The sequence below is a fragment of the Aotus nancymaae genome, unplaced genomic scaffold (genome assembly GCF_030222135.1).
Source record: "Aotus nancymaae isolate 86718 unplaced genomic scaffold, 86718_ANA_hifiasm-v0.15.2.pri h1tg000028l, whole genome shotgun sequence".
NCBI lineage: Eukaryota > Metazoa > Chordata > Mammalia > Primates > Aotidae > Aotus > Aotus nancymaae.
The window spans coordinates 12,578,201-12,603,650 of NW_026988441.1; the positions used below are offsets into that span (position 1 = coordinate 12,578,201).

A 25,450-nucleotide genomic window follows, 5' to 3' on the forward strand; every position below is an offset into this window, starting at 1 on the left:
GAGGTCCCCTTGACAGCTGTGAGAATATTGACTAAATACTGTCTTCAAGGTACATGGCAGGGACTATCCTGGAAATACCATTCTCCTCCTTCATTCTTTTACTTAATGTTTTATATGAAGTTTTCCATATTAGGGCCTGGCAGAGTGACTCACGCCTGCAATCCCAGCACTTTAGGAAATCGAGGTGGGCGGATCACTTGAGGTCAGGAGTTCAAGACCAGCCTGGCCAACATGGTGAAATCCTGTCTCTACTAAAAATACAAAAATTAGCTGGGCGTGGTGGCGGGCACCTGTAATTCCAGCTACTCGGGAGGCTGAGGCAAGAGAATCACTTGAATCCGGGAGGCAGAGGTTGCAGTGAGCCGAGGTCGCGCCACTGCACTCCAGCCAGGCGCCTGGTGACGGAGTGAGACTCTGTCTCAAAAAAAAGAAAAAAAAAGTTTGCCATATTTTCCATATTAGCATGTTGAAAGCTACCCTATGTCAAATGGATTTTTACACACGAAGAATTGCACATATTGTGAACATAGTCTGATGATTTTTGGCAAACTGAACACAGTCACATCAGCTCAAGACCTTATTCAGCCCCTGCCCCGCCAACCCAAGGGAAACCCCTAATCTGGCTGCTAACAGCATAGATTAACTTTGCCTGTTTTCAAGCTTTGTGTTAATGGAATAATTCAGTATGAACTCATTTCTGGCTCTTTTTGGCTAAACACGTTTTTGACCTTCACCTGTGCAGGTGCGGGTAGCAGTAATGTATTTGTTTTTATCAATGTATACTATTCCATCATCCACAATTTATCTTTTCTGCTGTTAGTGGACAGCTGAGTCGTTTGCAGTTTTGGACATTTTTTTTTTGAGTCAGAATCTCACTCTCTATTGCCCAGGCTGGAGTGCATTGTTGCGATCTCGGATCACTGCAACCTCTGCCTCCTGGGTTAAAGGGATTCTCATGCCTCAGCCTACCAAGTAGCTGAGATTACAGATGTGCATCACCACGTCTAGCTAATTTTTGTACTTTTAGTAGAGTTGGGGTTTCACTATGTTAGCCAGGCTCATCTCGAACTCCTGATATCAAGTGATGCACCCACCTTGGCCTCCCAAAGTGCTGGGATTGCAGGCGTGAGCCACGGCACCTGGCCTGGACAGTTTTTAAGACAGGGTCTTGCTCTGTCACCTAGGCTGGAGTGCAGTGGTACCATCGTAGTTCACTGCAGACTTGAACTCCTGGGCTCAAGCGATCCTCCTGCCTGAGCTTCCCAAGTAGCTAAGACTACAGGTGTATGCCACCATGCCTGGCTAATTAAAAAAAAAAAAAAATCTGTAGAGATGAGGTCTCACTGTGTTGCCCAGGCATGTCTCAAAAACTCCTTGGCTCACTCAATCCTTGTGCCTTGGCCTTTTAGAGTGTTGGGATTACAGGCGTGATCCACCACACCTGGCCATTTTACATTTTTTTTTTTTTTGAGACTGATTGTCACTCTCGTTGCCCAGGCTGGAGTGCAATGGCACGATCTCAACTCACTGCAACCTCCACCTCCTGGGTTCAAGCGATTCTCCTGCCTCATCCTCCCAAGTAGCTGGGATTATAGGCATGCACCATCACGTCTGGCTAATTATGTGTTTTTAGTAGAGAACGGGGTTTCTCCATGTTGGTCAGGCTGGTCTCAAACTCCCAACCTCACGTGATCTGCCTGCCTCGGCCTCCCAAAGTGCGGGATTACAGATGTGAGCCACCACACTCGGCCATTTTACACTATTATGCATGTGGCTGCTATGGACAGTCTAGTCTCTATCTTTGGGTATCACTGCCCTGTTTCTGTTGGTCTGAACATGGGGGTGGCATTTCTGGGTGCCGCCTCGTTCTTTTCTAGGCCCTCTGGATTCTCCAGGGGCTGGGCAGCTGGGCTGTGGCCCTCATGTCACTCATCCAACCCTGCTGCCGGGCTTCTCCCTGTAACTTTCCTGCCTCTGCTCATCCTCCAGGTGTGTCTGACGCTGACCGCCAAGCGTATGGCCCGTAAGAACTGCCTGGTGAAGAACCTGGAGGCTGTGGAAACTCTGGGCTCCACATCCACCATCTGCTCGGACAAGACGGGGACCCTCACTCAGAACCGCATGACGGTTGCCCACATGTGGTTTGACAACCAGATCCACGAGGCTGACACTACTGAGGACCAGTCAGGTGAGTGCAGGCCCTGGGCGGGGACCATAGGGGGCTGGCTCCAGGAGCCCCTGGTCCTCACACGTGCCTCCCCCAGGGACCTCATTTGACAAGAGCTCACACACCTGGGTGGCCCTGTCTCACATCGCTGGGCTCTGCAATCGCGCTGTCTTCAAGGGCGGTCAGGACAACATTCCTGTGCTCAAGGTGGGTTCAGCTGCTGGCCTCACCTCGGCCCCACCTGTGTCCTCCTCTCCATTGCCCCGCCTCTGACGACCCTCTCTCCCTGCAGAGGGATGTGGCCGGGGATGCCTCTGAGTCTGCCCTGCTTAAGTGCATTGAGCTGTCGTCTGGCTCCGTGAAGCTGATGCGTGAGCGCAACAAGAAAGTGGCTGAGATTCCCTTCAATTCCACCAACAAATACCAGGTACTCTGGGCTTTGCAGGAGAGCCAGCCTGGCCCTCAGGTTTCCTATGATGCCTGTAAAGAGGTGCCATAGAGCCTTGATTTTCCTATCTGTAAAACGGGAATGATAATACCCACCTGGTGGGGAGAGGAACAGGGAGAACTTGAGAGTGGGAGCCAGATTCCTGTTGGAGTGAGAGGCTGAGGAATATTCTTCCCCCAGGCTGGGCGCGGCGGCTCACGCCTCTAACCCAAGCACTTTGGGAGACTGAGGCAGAGGACCGCTTGAGGCCCAGAGTTCAAGACCAGCCTGGGCAAGATGGTGAAACCCCATCTGTACAATTTTTTTTTAATTAGCCAGGTATGGGCTGGGTGCGGTGGCTCACACCTGTTATACCAGCACTTTGGGAGACTGAGGCAGGTGGATCACCTGAGGTTAGGAGTTCCAGACCAGCCTGACCAACATGGAGAAACCCTGTCTCTACTAAAAATACAAAATTAGGCAGGCATGGTGGCGCATGCCTGTAATCCTAGCTACTCAGTAGGCCGAGGCTGGAGAGTCTCTTGAACCCGGGAGGTGGAAAGTTGTGGTGAGCCGAGATCGTGTCATTGCACTCCAGCCTGGGCAACAAGAGAGAAACTCTGTCTCAGACAGACAAACAAACAAACAAACAAAGCCAGCTGGAGTGGTATGTGCCTGTTGTCTATTTGGGAAGCTGAGGCAGGAGGACTGCCTGAGCCGGGGAGGTTGAGGCTACAGAGAGCCTAGATCACGCACTGCACTCCAGCCTGGGTGACAGGGAGAGACCCTGTCTCAAAAAAAAAACAAAACAAATCTGCCTATAGCAGAGAGTGGGAACCAGCAGGAGACCTCTTGGGGCAGAGCAGCAATTTTCAATCAATTCAGCAAATTTTTTTTTGAGACAGACTCTCGCTCTTGCCCAGGCTGGAATGCAGTGTTGCGATCTCGGCTCACTGCAACATCCGCCTCCCGGATTCAAGTGATTCTTGTGCCTCAGCTCCCGAGTAGCTGAATTAGAGGCATGCACCACCACGCCCAGCTAGTTTTTGTATTTTTAGTATTGATGGGATTTTACCATGTTGGCCAGGCTGGTCTCGAACTCCTGATCTCAAGTGATACACCCATCTTGGCCTCCCAAAGTGCTGGGATGATAAGCATCAGCCACCATGCCTGGCCCATTCAGCAAACATTTTTTGAGCAGCCACCACGTTAGGCTCTGTTTTGGCTACTGGGTATACACGCAGTAGTTAGTGAAACCAAGTACCCCCTCTCTGGGACTTAGGCTCTGGTTCCAGAAGACAGACAATAACAAAGGCAAGAGGAAGTAATCGTAGTGGTTGTGGTGCTGAGGGTGGGATCCCTGCAGGTGTCTGGGGGAAGAGCGCTGGGGCGGCAGGCACAGCCAGTGCAAAGGCCCAGAGGCGGGAGTGTGCTGAAGCATCTGATCACCAGCCAGCCAGTGCAGAAGGGCCGGGAGCCAGGGAGCGTGCTGGGAGCAGTGGGTGCTGGCCAGATCCTGTCGGGCCACAGGCATGGAGAGGACTTGGCTGTGACTCTGAGGAGCACACAAGCCTCCAGGGGGCTCTGAGCCAAAGAGAGACAGGAGTTGACTCAGAGCTTTTAAAATCACTTTATTAAGATATAATTAACATACCATAGATTGTCCATCTAAGTGTATAATAGTTTTAGTATATTCTCAGATATAGGCAGCCGTCCACATAGTCAATTTTAGAGCGTTTTCAGCACCTCCAAAATGAAACCCCACATCACTCAGCTGTCACCCGCCCCCTCCTCCCCCACACTCCCAGACCTAAGCAACCACTAACCTACTTTCTGTCTGTATGGATTTGCCTACTCTGGACATTTCGTAAAAATGGAAGCATACGGCTGGGCGTGGTGGCTCACGCCTGTAATCCCAGCACTCTAGGAGGCCGAGGCAGGAGGATAGCTTGAACTCAGGAGATTGAGACCCACATGGGCAACATTGGGAGATCACGTCTCTACAAAAAATTACCCAGGTGTGGTGGTGTGCGCCTGTGGTCCCAGCTACATGGGAGACTAAGTGGGAGGATCGAATGAGCCTGGGAGGTTGAGGCTGCAGTGAGCTGTGATCTCGCCACTGTTCATAAAGCAAGACCCTGTCTTTTTTTTCTTTCTTTTTTTTTTTTTTTGAGATGCAGTTTCATTCTTGTCACCTAGGTTGGAGCGCGGTAACGCCATCTTAGCTCACCACAACCTCTGCCTCCCAGATTCAAGTGATTCTCCTGCCTCAGCCTCCTGAGTAGCTGGGATTACAAGCGTGCACCACCATGCCCCACTAATTTTGTATTTTTTTTTTTTTTTGAGATGGAGTTTTACTCTTGTTACCCAGGCTGGAGTGCAATGGCGCGATCTTGGCTCACCACAACCTCCGCCTCCTGGGTTCAGGCAATTCTCCTGCCTCAGCCTCCTGAGTAGCTGGGACTACAGGCGTGCGCCACTATACCCAGCTAATTTTTGTATTTTTAGTAGAGACGGGGTTTCACCATGTTGACCAGGATGGTCTCAATCTCTTGACCTCGTGAGCCACCCATCTCGGCCTCCCAAAGTGCTGGGATTATAGGCATGAGCCACCGCGCCCGGTCTTAATTTTGTATTTTTAGTAGAGACGGGGTTTCTCCGTATTGGTCAGGATGGTCTCGAACTCCTGACCTCAGGTGATCCGCCCAACTCAGTCTCCCAAAGTGCTGGGATTACAGGTGTGAGCCACTGCACCTGGCCAGGACCCTTAAAAAAAAGGGCAGGGGGGTTGGGAGAGGCAGGTGCAGTGGCTCATGCCAGTTATCCCAGCACTTTGAGAGGCTGAGTCAGGCAGATCACTTGAGGCCAGGAGTTCGAGACCAGCCTGGTCAACATGGTGAAATCCTGTCTCTACTAAAAATAAAAAAGTTAGCTGGGTGTGGTGATGGTGCCTGTAATCCCAGCTGCTCGGGAGGCTGAGGCAGGAGAATCACTTGAACCCAGGAGGCAGAGGTTGCAGGGAGCCAAGATTGTGCCACTGCACTCTAGCCTGGGTGACAGAGACTTTTTTTTTTTGAGACTTCATCTCAAAAAAAAAAAAATCCGTGAGATAGAAGTGGACAGGAATGAGCAGAAGTCTCTGAGAGAAAGTCTCCCCTCTGGGGGAGTCCTGGTGTGGGTCTATCCTGGAACCCGTGGCTCTGGACTGGGTACAGGATGGTGCAGGGAGCTTCCCAGTGTCTGTGTGGCTCAGGCACGCCACCCTCTGTTCGGTCCCCAGCTGTCCATCCATGAGACCGAGGACCCCAACGACAACCGATACCTGCTAGTGATGAAGGGTGCCCCCGAACGCATCCTGGACCGCTGCTCCACCATCCTGCTGCAGGGCAAGGAGCAGCCTCTGGATGAGGAGATGAAGGAGGCCTTCCAGAACGCCTACCTTGAGCTTGGTGGCCTGGGCGAGCGCGTGCTTGGTGCGGGGCTGCTGGGGCACGTGCTGGGCTGGCTATGGGGTCCCTAGAGGGCAAGGAGGGTTGAATGGACTGTAAATGAATGCATGAATGAATGAATGAATGGATGAGAAGGCAAGGCATCCTAGGAAATGAGTGCTGACCTACCGTCTTGCTAATGGGGAGATGGAATGTGGGCAATGCAGACATCTAGGGGCATGGGGTGGAGGCCTGGAGGTCCCGAGGCTGGGACCCTCATGTGCAATCCCTTCCCTGCCGCCAGGTTTCTGCCATTACTACTTGCCCGAGGAGCAGTTCCCCAAGGGCTTTGCCTTCGACTGCGACGACGTGAACTTCACCACAGACAACCTCTGCTTCGTGGGCCTCATGTCCATGATCGACCCGCCCCGGGCAGCCGTCCCTGATGCAGTGGGCAAGTGTCGCAGCGCAGGCATCAAGGTGTGGCTTGGGGTGGCTGGGGGAGGCCAGGCCAGGCTCAGGAGAGCAAGGAGGCCGTGCCTAAAATCAATGCCTGCAGGTCATCATGGTCACTGGCGATCACCCCATCACTGCCAAGGCCATTGCCAAGGGCGTGGGCATCATCTCTGAGGGCAACGAGACCGTGGAAGACATTGCTGCCCGGCTCAACATTCCCGTCAGCCAGGTCAATCCCCGGTGAGCCACCCATCCCAGCCAGGGCACTGGACATCCCTCTCAGGTGTCGCCACAGGGGGACCACCTCCCCCCACCTCTCTCTGAACTGCACGTCCCGTTCTTTCTGGGACTCCTCCGTGGACCAGGCCCTGGGTCCTGGCCCTCCCTCCCTCTGGTGTGGGGACATTGCAGTCACAGAGGTAGCCAGGCATCCCAGCTTTTTTGCTTTTTTTTTTTTTTTTGATACGGAGTCTCGCTCTGTCGCCCAGGCTGGAGTGCAGTGGTGAGATCTCAGCTCACTTCAACCTCCCTGTCCCAGGTTCAAGCAATTCTCCTACTTCAGCCTCCCGAGTAGCTAGGATTATAGGCATCCACCACCACGCCCAGCTAATTTTTTTTTTGTATTTTTAGTAGAGATGGGGTTTCACCATGTTGGCCAGGCTGGTCTTGAACTCCTGACCTCAAGTGATCCACCTGCCTCAGCCTCCCAAAGTGCTGGGATTACAGGAGTGAGCCAGTGCACCTGGCCTGCATCCCAGCTTTTACTGCTCATGAGCTGTGTGACATTGGGCAAGTCCTTTATCATCCATGAACCTCAGTTTCTCCACCTCTAAAATGGGCTACTGATAATTCCTATCTCAGAGGATTCAGTGGAACCCAGTACTCTGTGTCTGTCTCTCTTTTTGCCTGTCTTTATATCTCTCTTTTCTGTTTTGTTTTTCTGACTTCTTCAGTTTTCCCATCCTCATGCCTATCTCTGACTCTGCCTTCCTTCTGTTTGTCCATGTATCTCTGTTCCTCTAAATCCACTGCCCCTTGGCCAGGCGTGTTGACTTATGCCTGTAATCCCAGCATTTTGGGAGGCCAAGGCGGGTGGATCACTTAAGGTCAGGAGTTCAAGACCAGCCTGGCCAACAAGGCCAAACCCCATCTCCATTAAAAAATTAAAAAAAAAAAATAGCCGGGCGTGGTGACAGGTACCTATAATCCCAGCTACTAGAGAGGCTGAGACAGGAGAATTGCTTGAACCCAGGAAGCAGAGGTTGCAATGAGCCAAGATTGTGTCACTGCCCTCCAGCCTGGGTGACAGAGCAAGACTCCATCTCAAAAATAAATAGGCTGGGCAAGGTGGCTCACACCTGTAATCCCAGCACTTTGGGAGGCTGAGACAGGTGGATCACCTGAGGTGAGGAGTTCAAGACTCCTGGCCAACATGATGAAACCCTATCTCTACTAAAAATACAAAAATTAGCCTAGCGTGGTGGTGCTCGCCTGTAGTCTCAGCTACTCGGGAGGCTGAGGCAGGAGAATTGCTTCAACCCGGGAGGTTGCCGTGAGCTGAAATCTCGCCACTGCACTCCAGCCTCGGCGACAGAGCAAGACTCTGTCTTGGAAAAAAAATAAAAAAATAAAAATAAATAAATAGTAAATAAGTAACTGAATCCACTGCCCCGAAGTCCTTCCTCAGGCATTCCCGCACGCCCTGCTGCAGTAGTCCCCTTCTCCCCTGCTTCTCCCGAGGCCCCTTACCCCAGCCCCTGGTCCTCTGGCTCTCCTGGCTATGGGGCTGGCCCATCTGTCTCTTTGTCCCTTAGGGGTCACTTCACCACTTCTCACGCACCCCGACCTCAGCCGTCACCCTCTCTGCTCTTCCCAGGGATGCCAAGGCCTGTGTGATCCATGGCACCGACCTCAAGGACTTCACCACCGAGCAAATCGATGAGATCCTGCAGAATCACACTGAGATCGTCTTCGCCCGCACGTCCCCCCAGCAGAAGCTCATCATTGTGGAGGGCTGTCAGAGACAGGTGGGCTGTGCTCTCGCAGAGGAGAGGACAGGGCCTTCACTCTTGGTCCTCACTGGGGCTGAGGGAGGAGGGGCTGGGGACCTGGACTCCTGAGTCTGAGGGAGGAGGGGCTGGGGCCTGGACCCCTGGGTCTGAGGGAGGAGGGGCTGGGGGTCTGGACCCCTGGGTCTGAGGGAGGAGGGGCTGAGGCCTGGACTCTTGTGTCAGAGGGAGAAGGGGCTGGGGACCTGGACCCCTGGGTCTGAGGGAGGAGGGGCTGGGGCCTGGACACCTGGGTCTGAGGGAGGAGGGGCTGGGGCCTGGATTCCTGAGTCTGAGGGAGGAGGGGCTGGGGGCCTGGATTCCTGGGACTGAGGGAGGAGGGGCTGGGGGCCTGGACTCCTGGGTCTGAGGGAGGAGGGGGCTGGGGTCTTGGGCTTCTGAATCTGAGGAAGGAGGCTCTTGGGCCTGGTTCTGAGAGTCATCCTTACCCTCTCTCCCTCCAGGGTGCAATCGTGGCTGTGACTGGGGATGGTGTGAACGACTCCCCCGCTCTGAAGAAGGCCGACATTGGGGTGGCCATGGGCATCGCTGGCTCTGATGTCTCTAAGCAGGCAGCCGACATGATCCTGCTGGATGACAACTTTGCCTCCATCGTCACAGGGGTGGAAGAGGGTGAGTTGGCCAGGGGCAGCCCTGGAGACCAGGGTCACTCCTGGAGGCCTGAGACTGGCGAGGGGAACTGGCCAGGGCTGAAGGAGGATGTGTGCGAGAGACCACAGCCCCCCGCTGGCCCTGGTGGAGCTTTAGGCTGTCCTTTTCTGTCTTCCTCCCTGTGGGGTGGGGAGCTCCCCTGGGCAGGACTGAAGCTGACACATTGCTGGGTCCCCACATCATCCAGCACAGGCCCCATCTGGTAGGTAAAGCCAACTTGGAGACTTTAAAAAATATTCTCAGGCGGGGCTCGGTGGCTCACGCCTATAATCCCAGCACTTTGAGATGTTGAGGCAGGTGGATCAGGAGGTCGGGAGATCAAGACCATCCCGACCAGTATGGTGAAACCCCATCTCTACTAAAATACAAAAAACTAGCTGGGCATCGTGTCGGGCGCCCGTAATCTCAGCTACTCAGGAGACTGAGGCAGGGGAATCGCTTGAACCCAGGAGGTAGAGGTTGCAGTGAGCAGGGATCATGCCACTGCACTCCAGCCTGGCAACAGAGCAAGATTTTGCCTCAAATATATATATGTTCTCAAGCCTAACCAGGGGGAAGTCAGGGACCCTGGGGGAGGCCTCAGGGGACCCCTCTGCCAGCCTGGGCTAGGGGTTGAGGGAGCTTCCCAGAGTGGACAGAGATGGTTGAGCGATTCAGGGGCCACACTGGGACGTACACGTAGAGCAGTGCCAGCGAGTCGCAGGCAGAGGAACCGGTATGCAGGCAAGGCGGTGTGAGGGCTGCAGTTTGAGGCTGGTGTTGCTGCTGAGGCGGGGGCACTGGGGGCGTAGGCTGCAGAGCCGACAGGCACCACCTCCTGACGGGCCACAGAAGGGCCGGTTCACATTCAGATTTATTCTGATCATCAAAGTAATTCATGATAATTATAGATAAATGCAGAAAAGCATTCAGGAAAAAATTGGAGTCACCCATAACCTCACCATCCAGAAATAATCATGGTTCGTGCCTTGGTGCATTTTATTCCAGTTTCTCTCTTTTATTTGAAATGTCACTGGTGTAAAAAGTAGTTCCTGGTAAAAGAGAATTCAAACAGCAAAGCTGAGCCCAGAGTAACAGATTAAATGTCCTTAGCCCTTGTCTCCTACGTCCCAGAGGAAACCATGGTTAACACTTTCTTATCCTCCCAAGAGACATTTTTTGGGGGGTGGGAGTGGGGATAGGGTTGCCCAAGATGGAGTGCAGTGGCACGATCTTGGCTCACTACAGCCTCCACCTCCTGGGCTTAACTGATCCTCCTGCCTCAGGCCCCTAAGTAGCTGAGGCTATAGATATGCACCACCACACCTGGCTGATTTTTAATATTTTGTAGAGATGGGGTTTTGCCATGTTGCCCAGGCTGGCCTTTTTTTTTTTGAGCTGGAGTCTCGCCCTGTCACCCAGGCTGGAGTGCAATGGCACTATGTTGGCTCACTGCAACCTCTGCCTCCTGGGTTCAAGCGATTCTCCTGCCTCAGACTCCTGAGTAGCCGGGATTACAGGTGCATGCCACCACGCCCAGCTAATTATTTTGTATCTTTAGTAGAGACGGGGTTTCACTGTGTTGGCCAGGCTGGTCTAGATCTCCTGACCTCGTGATCCACCCACCTTGGCCTCCCAAAGTGCTGGGATTACAGGCGTGAGCCACTGCACCCAGCCAAGTTTTGTATTTTTAGTAGAGATGGGGTTTCACCATGTTGGCCTGGCTGGTCTTGATCTCCTGAACTGAAGTGATCCCCCGACCTTGGCCTCCCAGATTGCTGGGATTACAGGCATGAGCCACCACACTCGGCCTCCCCAAGACATCTGAGCATACACAGTGCACACACTGTCTCAGATACAGGCATCGGCTCCTTCCGAACCTGGTGCATCATGCTGGAAGCTTGGGAGGCAGCTGTGAGCAGAGCAGACACCATCCCTGTTCTCACGGGGCGGGAGAGACAGGCTTAAACAAGTTAACAGATACATAATTACAAATTGTGATATATGCCCGGAAGAAAACAGGCCACCAGGCCACCGTGATAGATAATAATGAGAGTCCTGCCAGATGGGGTGGATAGGGAAGGCCTCTCTGAAGGGAGGGAAGAAATGTCTAACTTCCATCAGGGGCTGGGCACAGGGCTCACGCCTGCAATCCCAGCACTTTGGGAGACCAAGGTGGGAGGATAGCTTAAGCCCAGGAGTCCAAGACCTGCCTGTACAACAAATTAAGACCTCATCTCTATAAAAACATTAAAAAATTACAGCTGGGCGTAGTGGCTCACACCTATAATCCCAGCACTTTGAGAGGCCAATGCGGGAGAATTGCCTGAGGTCAGGAGATTAAGACCATCCTGTCCAACATAGTGAAACCCCATCTCTACTAAAAATACAAAACTTAGCCTGGTGTGGTGGCGGGCATCTGTTTATTGCGATATAGCATGCATATAGTGAGTTGGGCATATTATATCTCAATGAAATATTCAACCAGACAGGGTGTATAAATTTTTACACATGTACCACCCATGCAATCACCAGACCCCAGTCAAGATAAAGAGCCGTTCCAGCCCCTATTCGGGTGTCGTCTGCCCCTGTTCCAGTCTATATCCCTACTCCTAGAAATAACCACTATCCTGACTTTTAGCCCAGAGATGGGTACTGAGCCTGTTCCGGATGGAGTCGTATGGTATGAATGCTTCTGTCTCTGGCTTGTGTCACTCAGCACGGGATCCGAGGTTCAGCTGTGGAGTTGTATGTCCGTAGCTCACTCCTTCTTGCTGTGTGGTATTTGACTGCGTGATGTACTGTGGTTTATTTACCCCTCACCTGTTGATGGACGTGGGGTTGGCTCTGGCTTTCGACTATGATGAGTGATGCTACGGTGAACATTCTAGTACTTGCTTTTCGGTGAACATAAACAATCTTCCCCTCTTTTGGATATAAAACCTAGAAGTCAGCCGGGTGTGGTGACTCTCACCTGTAATCCCAGCACTTTGGGAAGCTGAGGCAGGCGGATCATGAGGTCAAGAGTTCTAGACTAGCCTGGTCAACATGGTGAAACCCTGTCTCTACTAAAAATACAAATATTAGCTGGGCGTGGTGTCGCGTGCCTGTAGTCTTAACTACATGGGAGGCTGAGGGAAGAGGATCACTTGAGCCTGGGAGTTGAGGCTGCAGTGAGCCCTGATTATGTCACTGCACTGCAGCCTGGGCAACAGAGTGAGACCCTGTCTCAAAAAAGAAAACAAATGGTGGGGCTGGAGAGTAGAAAAGGACGCTGAACTGGGGGAGGAGGGGCAGAGGGAGTAGGCCTCCCTGGCATGGGCACCTGCTCTGAGCCCATCCGTGCCACAGGCCGCCTGATCTTTGACAACCTGAAGAAGTCCATTGCCTACACCCTGACCAGCAACATCCCGGAGATCACGCCCTTCCTGCTGTTCATCATGGCCAACATCCCACTGCCCCTGGGCACCATCACCATCCTCTGCATTGACCTGGGCACCGACATGGTGAGCCCTGGAGGCCATCCCTGGGCCCCGGGAGGGTGGAGTCCTCCCAGCCCCCCAGCTCACCTGGCCTCCCCTGCCCAGGTCCCTGCCATCTCACTGGCCTACGAGGCTGCCGAAAGCGACATCATGAAGAGACAGCCCAGGAACCCACGGACGGACAAGCTGGTCAATGAGAGACTCATCAGCATGGCCTACGGGCAGATTGGTGAGGCACCGGGGACTCCACCTCCTTACACCCCGGTGTCGGGCCTAGAGCAGCACCTGGGTCACCATGGATGCTTGGGACCCTGGCATTGACTCAGGGGAGCAGACATGGACAGGACCAGCCATTGAGCTGAGGGCAGGGCCTGCACCAGTCCTTCTCCGCCTCCTCCTCTCTGCTGCTGATGTGTGCAGAGCCCCAGAGGTGTGGAGCAGCCACCCTTAGGGGCTGTCCCAGCAAGCAAAGGCTTCATGGTGGTGGTCCCAGGACTGGGGAGGTCATTCCTGCGAAGGGCGCTCAAGGTGGGGATCCTCCAAGAATTCATGATGTTTAGGTGGTCTGGGTCAGGTGGGAGAGGGGTTCTGGGTTTTCCCTCTGGGAGATCCCCCTCTCCAAAGCCCCTGTCCCAGGTGGCTCACCCACCTCAGGGTCTCACCACCAAGACCTCAGGTCGCCCTCTGGGAACCAGTGTTCAGATAATAGGGCTCCCCAAGGGGGCCTCCGGGACCCTCGGAGATGCCCTGGACTGGCTACTGGCCCCAACCTGAGCCTCTCCTCTGTTCCCTCTCTCCTCCTCCCAGGAATGATCCAGGCTCTTGGTGGCTTCTTCTCTTACTTTGTGATCCTGGCAGAAAATGGCTTCTTGCCCAGCAACCTGGTGGGCATCCGGCTGAACTGGGATGACCGCACTGTCAATGACCTGGAGGACAGTTATGGGCAGCAGTGGGTGAGTGGGGCAGGGTGCCATGTCCCTGCCCACCATAGATCCCCAGGCCGAGCTGTCCCAGCCATGCACAGCCACTTCCTACAATGGCCCCTCAGTCCCCCATGGCAGCGTCAAGGCCTTTGCTGGCCACACGGGGCTTCCTGGGCGCCCTTGGTCCCGCCTGTCTGGAGCCTCCTTCCCGAGCTCTCTGCCCTGCCAGGCCTTCTTCCCCACCTTTGTCTGTCCCTTCAAAGCCCGGCTGTTGTCTGTCTGCCTCAGGAGGCCCACAGGGTCCTCTTCCTTATCCCTGGCCCCTGGTGGACGATGAGATTGCCATTAACCTTTCTCCTGCCATGTACATCTCCTGACGCCTCCCTCAGGATTATGAGCCCTCAGAAGGAAGCCGCATCTGAGGCCCTGGGGACCCCAAGCAGGGTAGGGTGGGGCAAGGAGCACCAGAACATCATCGGGATGGTGGCTGGGGCTGCAGTGCCACTGGCTGACGGGCCGTGGCCCGGCCACTGCTCCTGCAGACATACGAGCAGAGGAAGGTGGTGGAGTTCACCTGCCACACGGCCTTCTTCGTGAGCATTGTGGTCGTCCAGTGGGCCGATCTGATCATCTGCAAGACCCGGAGGAACTCAGTCTTCCAGCAGGGCATGAAGTGAGGGCAGGGGGCACGCGGTGGCTGTCCAGCCATCCATCCTGTCCGAGTGTCTGTCTGTGTCCCTCCTCCTGTGTCCTTGCTTTGTTTTTTTGTTATTTTGTTTCACTGAGGCAGAGCCTCACTCTGTCGCCCAGGCTGAAGTTTAGTGGTGCAATCATAGCTCACTGCAGCCTCGACCTCCTGGGCCCAAACGATTCTCCCACCTCAGCGCCCTGAGTAGCTGAGATTACAGACGAACCACACCATATACGACTAATATTTATTTATTTAGATACAGAGTCTTTCTCTGTCACCCAGCCTGGAGTGCAGTGGCGCCATCTCGGCTCACTGCAACCTCCTCCTCCTGGGTTCAAGTGATTCTCGTGCCTCAGCCTCCCGAGTAGCTGGGATTACAGGTGTGCACCACCACGTCTGGCTAATTTTTTGTGTTTTTAGTAGAGACGGGGTTTCACCATGTTGCCCAAGCTGGTCTCGAACTCCTGAGCGCAGGCAACCTGCCCACCTCAGCCTCCCAAAGTGCTGGGATTACAGGCGTGAGCCACTGTGCTCGGCCTAATTTTAATTTTTTGTAGAGACCAGGTCTCCCTACGTTGCCCAGGTTGGTCTCACACTCCTGGCCTCAAGTGATCCTCCCACCTCGGTCTCCCAAAGTGCTGGGATTACAGGCGTGAGCCGCTGCACCCGGCCCATTTTGGATTTTGCCACTGCACTGATTTTCTCTCAAGGGGTCCCATATGTCCTGGATTCTCTCAGCCTCTGTGGGTGTCTGTGGTGGAGGTGCCCTTGGCCTTTCCTTTTTGTACCGCTACCTCTCTGTGTCTGTCCCTGTCTCTGTCTGTCCCCGTGTCTGTCCCTGTCTGTCTCTCTGTGTCACCGTCACTCTACCTCTATCTGCATCTCCCCATCTCTGTCTCTCTCCCTATGTCTCTGCATCTCTGTCTCTGTGTCTGTGCAGCCATCTCTGGGTGTCTGCACTGTGCCTCTCCCTGTCTCTGCGGGGTGGGGGTGCAGGGTGGGTGCTTTCTGCGCCCAGCCCTGCCCTTCTGTGCCTCCAGGAACAAGATCCTGATCTTTGGGCTGTTTGAGGAGACAGCCCTGGCTGCCTTCCTGTCCTACTGCCCTGGCATGGACGTGGCCCTGCGCATGTACCCTCTCAAGTGAGTGCCCCGGCCCCAGCCCTGCCCAAGCCACCGCCCGCCATGGACCCTTCCCATCGGTTCTGCCTGGACCTCAGGCCCCACCTCCCCTGGTGTCCTCACTGCAATCCCCCATTCTGATGCCCCCCAGCCTCCCTGATGGGCAGCTCTCACCACGGGGTACTCTGAAGTCCCCAGGCCCAGCCCCGCTCAGGGCACCCCCGACCTGTGAGCATGAAGGATCCTGGGAGACTGCCCTGCAGCATCCCCTCCTGTCCCCTGGAGCTCTGCCTCTCCTTAGGGCCCCACACTTAACGACCTCCTGCTCTCCCCTCCGCAGGCCCAGCTGGTGGTTCTGTGCCTTCCCCTACAGTTTCCTCATCTTCGTCTACGATGAAATCCGCAAACTCATCCTGCGCAGGAACCCCGGGGGTGAGGGGGCTCGGCGAGGCAGCCGATGGAGGCGGGGGGCAGCAGGGTCCGTTTACCCTGTGGATGGCTCTGCCACCCGGATCCCACTCTTCTCGCTCTTCCCGTCTCTCCGGGTCTCCTCTCTGTCCCTCTCTCTGCTGTGCGGCTGGCCTTCCCGGTCTCTCTCCCTCTCTGTCCCTGTCTCTGCTGTGCTGCTGGGCTTGCCAGTCTCTTCCCTCTCTGTCCCTCTCTCTGCTGTGTGGCTGGCCTTCCCGGTCTCTCTCCCTCTCTGTCCCTGTCTCTGCTGTGCAGCTGGCCTTCCCGGTCTCTCTCCCTCTCTGTCCCTCTCTCTGCTGTGCGGCTGGCCTTCCCGGTCTCTCTCCCTCTCTGTCCCTCTCTCTGCTGTGCAGCTGGCCTTCCCGGTCTCTCTTCCCTCTCTGTCCCTGTCTCTGCTGTGTGGCTGGCCTTGCCGGTCTCTTCCCTCTCTGTCCCTCTCTCTGCTGTGCGGCTGGCCTTCCCGGTCTCTCTCCCTCTCTCTGCTGTGCGGCTGGCCTTCCCCGTCTCTCTCCCTCTCTGTCCCTCTCTCTGCTGTGCGGCTGGCCTTCCCGGTCTCTCTCCCTCTCTGTCCCTCTCTCTGCTGTGCGGCTGGCCTTGCCAGTCTCTTCCCTCTCTGTCCCTGTCTCTGCTGTGCGGCTGGCCTTCCTGGTCTCTCTCCCTCTCTGTCCCTCTCTCTGCTGTGCGGCTGGCCTTGCCAGTCTCTTCCCTCTCTGTCCCTCTCTCTGCTGTGTGGCTGGCCTTCCCGGTCTCTCTCCCTCTCTCTGCTGTGCGGCTGGCCTTCCCGGTCTCTCTCCCTCTCTCTGCTGTGCGGCTGGCCTTCCCGGTCTCTCTCCCTCTCTCTGCTGTGCGGCTGGCCTTCCCGGTCTCTCTCCCTCTCTCTGCTGTGCGGCTGGCCTTCCCGGTCTCTCTCCCTCTCTGTCCCTCTCTCTGCTGTGTGGCTGGCCTTCCCGGTCTCTCTCCCTCTCTCTGCTGTGCGGCTGGCCTTCCCGGTCTCTCTCCCTCTCTCTGCTGTGCTGCTGGCCTTCCTGGTCTCTCTCCCTCTCTGTCCCTCTCTCTGCTGTGTGGCTGGCCTTCCCGGTCTCTCTCCCTCTCTGTCCCTCTCTCTGCTGTGCGGCTGGCCTTGCCAGTCTCTTCCCTCTCTGTCCCTCTCTCTGCTGTGTGGCTGGCCTTCCCGGTCTCTCTCCCTCTCTCTGCTGTGCGGCTGGCCTTCCCGGTCTCTCTCCCTCTCTCTGCTGTGCGGCTGGCCTTCCCGGTCTCTCTCCCTCTCTCTGCTGTGCGGCTGGCCTTCCCGGTCTCTCTCCCTCTCTCTGCTGTGCGGCTGGCCTTCCCGGTCTCTCTCCCTCTCTGTCCCTCTCTCTGCTGTGTGGCTGGCCTTCCCGGTCTCTCTCCCTCTCTCTGCTGTGCGGCTGGCCTTCCCGGTCTCTCTCCCTCTCTCTGCTGTGCTGCTGGCCTTCCTGGTCTCTCTCCCTCTCTGTCCCTCTCTCTGCTGTGTGGCTGGCCTTCCCGGTCTCTCTCCCTCTCTGTCCCTCTCTCTGTTGTGCGGCTGGCCTTGCCAGTCTCTTCCCTCTCTGTCCCTGTCTCTGCTGTGTGGCTGGCCTTCCCGGTCTCTCTCCCTCTCTGTCCCTCTCTCTGCTGTGCGGATGGCCTTGCCAGTCTCTTCCCTCTCTGTCCCTCTCTCTGCTGTGTGGCTGGCCTTGCCGGTCTCTTCCCTCTCTGTCCCTCTCTCTGCTGTGTGGCTGGCCTTGCCGGTCTCTTCCCTCTCTGTCCCTCTCTCTGCTGTGCTGCTGGCCTTCCTGGTCTCTCTCCCTCTCTGTCCCTCTCTCTGCTGTGTGGCTGACCTTCCCGGTCTCTCTCCCTCTCTGTCCCTGTCTCTGCTGTACGACTGACCTTCCCGGTCTCTCTTCCTCTCTGTCCCTCTCTCTGCTGTGCTGCTGGCTTTCCTGGTCTCTCTCCCTCTCTGTCCCTCTCTCTGCTGTGTGGCTGGCCTTCCCAGTCTCTTCCCTCTCTGTCCCTCTCTCTGCTGTGTGGCTGTCCTTGCCGGTCTCTTCCCTCTCTGTCCCTCTCTCTGCTGTGCGGCTGGCCTTCCCGGTCTCTCTCCCTCTCTGTCCCTCTCTCTGCTGTGTGGCTGTCCTTGCCGGTCTCTTCCCTCTCTGTCCCTCTCTCTGCTGTGCGGCTGGCCTTCCCGGTCTCTCTCCCTCTCTGTCCCTCTCTCTGCTGTGTGGCTGGCCTTCCCGGTCTCTTCCCTCTCTGTCCCTCTCTCTGCTGTGTGGCTGGCCTTCCCGGTCTCTCTCCCTCTCTTACTCTGTGTCTTTCTTTCCTTCTTTGTCTCTCCAGGTTGGGTGGAGAAGGAAACCTACTACTGACCTCAACCCACCACATCGCCCATTTCTTCCTCACCCCCAAGCCCAGGACAGCCCCCGCCAGTCCCCCGCATTTTGTATTCTGGGGGAGGGGCCCTCTCTCCCCATGGCCCCACCGTGGCCCCTACGCCCTCTACAATCTCCTGCCGCCCCCACTCTGGCTGGCTTCTCTCCCCTGCCCCTCGCCTCTCTCCTCCCTCTTCTGCGTCAGTTTCTCTCCCTCTCCTCATCCCTCCATCCCTTCCTCTGGCCCCAACCACCTCCCTGGGCTCTTTTTTACTCCCCCTCAGCCCCCCAGCTGATGCCATCTCTGGTTCTGGACAATTATCAAATATATCACTGGGGAGAGAGAAGTGGTGTGTGTGTCGTGCCTGCCTTCTGGGTGGGGGCTGCGGCTGGGACAGCATCCCCTCTGCTGGGGCGCACTGCCAGGTGATTCTCAAAACCCCAGGAACTTAGCCCGGCACTGGCTTGGAAGTCACGGAATCTCAGAGCCATCTGAGTTTTCAACTCCATGAAAGTCAGAGCAGCTTGAATTTGCCAGGTGATGGGATTGTGGAACCAGAACAGAGGAGAGGGAGGGAAGCAGACGTGGGATGGTAACGGGGAACCTCTCGTATAGGAGTAGGACCCAGGGGACACAATGACGATGATGATGGTGATGACAGTGATTCACTGAGTGTCCGCTGTGTGCTCTGCCCACTTCTAAGCACTCTATACAAGGAGTGCATTAAATGTGCACAGAGAGGGGAAGTGATTTGCCCAAGGTCACACAGCTAAGAAGAGACAAATCTGAGATTTGAGATTTGAACTAAAGCTGTCCAAAGTTCTAGGTCACTATGGTATTCTCTCTTTTTATTGAAATAAACTGTCATACAGGGAAGTGCACACATCTTAAAGGTACAGCTCAATGATTTTTTAAAATTGCATCTGCAGGCCGGGCGCAGTGGCTCCTGCCTGTAATCCCAGGACTTTGGGAGGCCAAGGTGGGCAGGTCACATGAGGTGAGGAGTTTGAGACCAGCCTGGCCAACATGTCAAAACCCAGTCTCTACTAAAAATTCAAAAACTAGCCGGGCGCGGTGGCTCATGCCTCTAATCCTAGCACTTTGGGAGGCCAAGATGGGTGGATTACCTGAGGTCAGGAGTTCAAGACCAGCCTGGCCAACATGGTGAAACCCCATCTTTAAAAAATATAATAGTAAAAAAAAATAAAATAAAGTAAAATAAAATAATAATAATAATTTAAAAAATGAAAATAAATAATAATAATAAAAAAGAAAAAAAAATCCAAAAACTAGCCAGGCGTAGTGGCACACACCTGTTATCTGAGCTACTTGGGAGGCTGAGGCAGGAGAATTGCTTGAACCTGGGATGCAAAGGTTGCAGTGATCCAGGATCACGCCACTGCACTCCAGCCTGGGTAACAGAGTGAAACTCTGTCTCAAAAAAAATTTGCATCTGCAAAGCCACCACCCAGACCAAGGCATAGAACCTTCCTTCCACCCAGATAGTTCACTGGAGCCCCTCCAGTCGCCTCCCCTCCGAGGTGAGAGCTGATCTGGTCTCCATCACCACACATCAGTTGTGCCTGTTCTTGAGCTTCAGACAAATGAAATCTTACAGGATGTCATCTCTGTGTCTAGCTCCTTGTTCTCAGCATTATGTCTATAGGAGTCATCCATGTTGTCACCTGTATCTGTGGCCCCTTCCTTTTCACTGCTGTGTAGTATTCCATCGTGGGACTATAACACAATTTGTCTATGCTCCCAGTGAGGGACTTTGGGGTTTCCAGTTTGGGGCTATTACAGTTGGTGCTGCTAGGGGCAGGAACATTCTAGTCATGTCTTTTTCTTGTTGTTGTTTTTCTGAGATGGAGTCTTACTTTGTTGCCCAGGCTGGAGTGTGGTGGCACCATCTTGGCTCACTGCAACCTTCGCCTCCTGGGTTCAAGTGATTCTCCTGCCTCAGCCTCCTGAGTAGCTAGGATAACAGGCTTGAACCATCATGCCTGGCTAATTTTTGAATTTTTAGTAGAGACTGGGTTTTGCCATGTTGCCAGGCTAGTCTCAAACTCCTGACCTCAAGTGATCTGCCCACCAACATAGTGAAACCCCATTCTCTACTAAAAATAAAAAAACTAGCTGGGCATGGTGGCGCCAGCCTGTAATCCCAGCTACTTAGGGGGCTGAGGCAGGAGAATCGCTGTGGGAGGTAAGAGGTTGCAGTGAGCCAAGGTCATTCCACTGCACTTCAGCCTGGGCGACAGAGTGAGACTCCGTCTTAAAAAAAAAAAAAAAAAAAAAAGCCAGGCGCAGTGGCTCATGCCTGTAATCCCAGCACTTTGGGAGGCCGAGGCAAGTGCAGATCACCTGAGGTCAGTTCGAGACCAGCCTGACCAACATGGAGAAACCCCATCTCTACTAAAAATACAAAATTATCTGGGTGTGGTGGCACGAGCCTGTATTCCCAGCTACTGGGGAGGCTGAGGCATCAATTGAACCTGGGAGGCGGAGGTTGCAGTGAGCCAAGATTGTGCCACTGCACTCCAGCCTGGTGACAGAGCAAAACTCCGTCTCAAAAAAAAAAAAGTGATCCACCCGCCTCAACCTCCCAAAGTGCTCAGATTACAGGCACGAGCCACCGCACCCATCCCTCTAGCTGTGTCTTTTAATGACACATATCCACTTGTTGGGTACGCACGTGCCTGGGAGTGAAATTGCTGGATCATGGAATAGACTATGTTTAGCTTTCATGGGCGTTGCCAGACTTTCCAAAGTTCGAGTGCCATTTTTCATCTAACAGTGTAAGGAAGCCGCAGCTGTTCCACATCCTCCCACCACTGGGAATTGTCAGTCCTTTTCATTTTTGCCACTCTAGTGGGGCAGCCAGACCATTTCTCTCCAGGCAGGCTTCCTAACACGGCCCAGAGAAGCACGTCAGAGGAAGGGCTGGGGCTGGGGCCGGGCCTGAGCCAGCCTGCGCCAGTGTCTGGGTGGCCAGGATGCTGAGAGCAAGTGTGAGTGGGTGAGTGTGTAAGTGCATGTACATACCCACCACACAAGACAAGGGCTGAGGGAGAAGCTCCCAAATCTGAGCGGGGAAAGGCAGTTGGAGGGCAGGGGCCATGTGTGCTGGACACCCCTGGTGACCCCAGGATACAGCGTGGTCCTGGTAGGGGCTACATGAGCCTGGGCCTCTCCTGGGGAGCCCACAAATACTGCTTTATTTATCTGGTGCAGGGGAAGAGATGGTCCTATAGACAGGTGGGGAGACTGAGGCCCAGAGAGGGGAGAGCCTTCCTTGAGGTCACACAGCAGGGACGGTGACCCAGGTTCCTGGCTGAATGTGCTCAGGTCTTCCTGCTCTCCCAGCACCACTTCCTTGGGGATCTCAGGAAAGAGGGAGGAGGCTTTATGCTGGAGGAACCCTTTTTTTTTTTTGAGACAGGGTCATGCTCTGTCACCCAGGCTGGAGTGCAGTGGCGTAGTCTCAGCTCACTGCAACCTCTGCCTCCTAGGTTCAAGCAATTCTCCTGCCTCAGCCTCCTGAGTAGTAGCTGGGATTACAGGTGCGTGCCACCACACCCAGCTAATTTTTTGTATTTTTAGTAGAGACAGGGTTTCACAGTGTTAGCTAGGATGGTCTCGATCTCCTGACCTCATGATCCATCTGCCTGGCCTCCCAAAATGCTGGAATTACAGGGGTGAGCCACCACGCCCAGCCCCTAATTTTTTTTTATTCATTTTTTTTGTTTTGCCTATTCCAGGAAATTTTTTTTTTTTGTATGTTTAGTAAAGATGGGGTTTCACCATTTTGGCCAGCTGGTCTCAAACTCCTGGCCTTAAGTGATCCGCACCCCGTTTGGACTCTCAAAGTGTTGAGATTACAGGCATGAGCCAACATGCCTGGCCTGGGACCCACAATCTTCTCAGGTGCCCCCTCATCTCCCACCACCCTCCTAGTTCAGGGCCCATCTGCCAAAGGCCCCTTCTCTCAGGGACCCCATCTCCCACCATCTCACTTGATGCCTCTACCTCAGAGCCCCCCTCTCCCACACTGCCCCTGTGTCCAGGACCCATCTCCTAGAATTCCCTTATTCAAAGTTCCCCCCACCCTCCCACTCCTAGGACCCTTCCTGCAATGTCCACTGTCCTCCCCATGTCTCACCATGGACTGAGCTGTTCAACACCTTCAGGCCTCTGCCCCATGTCCTCTGTTTACAACAAAGACCAGTGGGTTTTCAAATGAAATTGCTTTCATTCAGTTCCTATAAGGAAATGCAACAGCTCTCATAACAAAAGTCAATCCTGGATCTCCCACGGACGGCCATGGAAGAGGCGGCTGGAGCCAGGCAGGGTGGCTCACGCCTGTAATCCCAGCACTTTGGGTGGCCAAGGCAGGTGGATCACAAGGTCAGGAGTTCAAGACCAGCCTGGCCAAGATGGTGAAACCCCATCTCTACTAAAAATACAAAAAAATTAGCTGGGTGTGGTGGTGGTGGGCAACTGTAATCCCAGTTACTGGGGAGGCTGAGGCAGAGAACTGCTTGAACCTGGGAGGCGGAGGTTGCAGTGAGCCGAGATGGTGCCACTGCACTCCAGCCTGGGCAATAGAGCGACTCCATCTCAATTAAAAAAAAAAAAAAAAAAAAGGCAGCTGGAGCTCTGTCTCAATTGTATTCCCCAAGCTTGGTCTTTCCATGGAGGCTCTTCCACGGGGAACCTCTGCCACTCTGGCCCTTTGAACTCAGATGCCACTCCCCCACTCCTCTCGGGGCTAACTGTGCAATTGTAGTCCTCCTTTGTTTTTTGTTTTTTGAGACAGGGTCTCACTCTATCACCCAGGCTGGAGTGCAGTGGCACGATCTCAGCTCACTGCAACCTCCGCCTCCTGGGTTCAAGTGATTCTCCTGCCTCAGCCTCCCAAGTAGCTGGGACTACAGGCTCGCGCCATCACACCCAACTGATTTTTGTATTTTTAGTAAAGATGGGGTTTCACCATGTTGGCCAGGCTGGTCTTGAACTCCTGACCTCAAGTGATCTGCTCGTCTGGGCCTCCCAAAGTGCTGGGATTACAGGCATCAACCACGACACCAGACCCCGAAGTCCTCAGATTTCCAAGTTTGAATCCTAGTTAGAAAACATGATTCCACTAAAAGCCTGGGGGTGATGAAGAGGAAATAAACAGTAAGTAGCTAATCTGATCTTCAAAGTGTAACTCTTCCATCTTCAGTGTGGGGCCCTTGCAAGAGGGCTTCCCTGCCTATTGACCCACCAGCACCTTGGAGGACAGGGCCATCGTTCCCCCCCGCCCGCCCACCTACTGGGAACGCCTTCCAGCCGGCTTCAAAGCACAAACCCTGAAGTGTGTAGATCTTGGAAGACAAGAGCTGGGCCTAAAAGAGTCACTTGGGGCTGGGCATGGTGGCTCATACCTGTGATCCCAACACTTTGGAAGGCCAAGGCAGGAGGATCACTTGAGTCCAGGAATTTGAGACCCACTGGGGCAACACAGCAAAATCCCTTATCTACTTAAATAAATACTTTTTAAAAAATAAAAATTCAAAGGCCGGGCGCGGTGGCTCAAGCCTGTAATCCCAGCACTTTGGGAGGCCGAGACGGGTGGATCACGAGGTCAAGAGATCGAGACCATCCTGGTCAACATGGTGAAACCCCGTCTCTATTAAAAATACGAAAAATCAGCTGGGCATGGTGGCGCGTGCCTGTAATCCCAGCTACTCAGGAGGCTGAGGCAGGAGAATTGCCTGAACCCAGGAGGCGGAGGTTGCGGTGAGCCGAGATCGCGCCATTGCACTCCAGCCTGGGTAACAAGAGCGAAACTCCGTCTCAAAAAAAAAAAAAATAAAAAATAAAAAAAATAAAAAATAAAAGTTCACCTGGATATCCCATGTGGATATTCTCCTTCCAGCCCCACACAGCTGCTTTGGAAAATTAGAATCTCAATCTGCTTAAGGGAGCTCAGGCTTCCCTATACTTGAACACACATTTCTTGAGGCCCTATTCTGGTGCACCCCCATTAGAATTCCAGCCCTGTTTTCCTACAATTCCACTCAAGGCAGGGGCAGGCCACAGAGGAATCTATTTAAAGACTGAGAAAGAACCATGGCTAAGGGAACCAGGGAAAAGAAAGGCTCATGCCTCAGACACTAGCCATCTTTGGGGACATCCAAGACGCCAGCAGCCCCTAACATGTTCCTATTAAATTTCAGGAGGCTGAACTCTAGAAATTGTAATCATAACATTTGGGATAATATAGTGGCAATAACAATGACTATCATTTATTGAGCAATTACAAAGTCTCTTTAAAAGAGTCTTTCAAGCACTTCACATAGATTTAACTGAATCATCATAACCCTGTGAGCTGGTACCATTAGGATCCCCACTGTCCAGATGAAGATACTGAAGTTCAGGGAGGTGACTAGGTCACAGCCACAGAGCCTGGATTTTCTCCTCAGTCTGACTCCAGAATCACAGCTCTTTTAGGTATAACACCTCCCACTTTCAAAACTTCTCAACACTTTCTCTTTCCCAACTTCACTTCCTCCTGTCCAAAGGTGTGTGGTGGTGGTGGGGGACGGGGGTGTCCCTAACCCCAACTCATTCATCTTTGGGACTCCACAAGGTGGGGTAGGGGGCAACCTCAGATACCCTTCCAGCAACCATAGCCCCCTCATTAGCCTCAATCTCTTGAGGAATCAATTCCCACAAATTATCTAAATCTTTCTACTCAATATGTGGTCCATGGACTAGCGGCATCAGCATCACCTGGGAACTCAGAAATGCAAATTATGGGCTCCACCCCAGACTTGCTGAATGAGAACATCTGGGCTGGGGACCAGGATTCTGTTTTAGCAAGCCCTTCAGGTGTTTTTTTATGCCCTCTAGAGTCAGAACGACAGCTCTGCACGGTCTCCATCGTGCCCTCCCTGCCCTCCCCGGGAGAGCACACACACCCGCTTCTGCCATTAGAGCTCCCATAACAGCCTCGCTCCTGACAGCCCACCTGTGCCCTCCCGAAACTACAACTCCCACAATGCCCAGAGGAGCGCGCCGTCACTTTCTGGGATTGTATCTTCCAATTGTGCTGCGAGTCAGGCCGCCATCATAGCGCCCACCCTCCCAGCCACCGTCAGGACTACAACTCCCACAGTGCCTGGCGACAGAACTACCGTCCCCAGCTGCTCCCGAGCGGCGCCACGTCGGCTC

At 54.2% G+C, this 25,450-nt stretch overlaps 1 protein-coding gene across 4 annotated transcripts in view; it reads left to right on the forward strand.

The window, feature by feature from the left end:
- ATP1A3 (ATPase Na+/K+ transporting subunit alpha 3) overlaps nt 1-18,575 on the forward strand; it is a 32,334-nt gene extending 13,759 nt beyond the window's left edge. For all 4 annotated transcript variants that reach the window (XM_064381232.1, XM_064381233.1, XM_064381231.1 and 1 more), the window contains exons 9-23: nt 1,990-2,188; nt 2,265-2,374; nt 2,460-2,594; nt 5,875-6,067; nt 6,327-6,502; nt 6,582-6,718; nt 8,355-8,505; nt 8,991-9,159; nt 12,529-12,683; nt 12,765-12,888; nt 13,467-13,612; nt 14,125-14,255; nt 15,314-15,415; nt 15,735-15,826; nt 18,197-18,575. In XM_064381232.1, the coding sequence (XP_064237302.1) occupies nt 1,990-2,188; nt 2,265-2,374; nt 2,460-2,594; nt 5,875-6,067; nt 6,327-6,502; nt 6,582-6,718; nt 8,355-8,505; nt 8,991-9,159; nt 12,529-12,683; nt 12,765-12,888; nt 13,467-13,612; nt 14,125-14,255; nt 15,314-15,415; nt 15,735-15,826; nt 18,197-18,225 (2,049 nt within the window). In that variant the 3' untranslated portion in view covers nt 18,226-18,575. The remainder of the gene's footprint in view (nt 1-1,989; nt 2,189-2,264; nt 2,375-2,459; nt 2,595-5,874; nt 6,068-6,326; nt 6,503-6,581; nt 6,719-8,354; nt 8,506-8,990; nt 9,160-12,528; nt 12,684-12,764; nt 12,889-13,466; nt 13,613-14,124; nt 14,256-15,313; nt 15,416-15,734; nt 15,827-18,196) is intronic.
- Nucleotides 18,576-25,450: the final 6,875 nt, after the last annotated feature.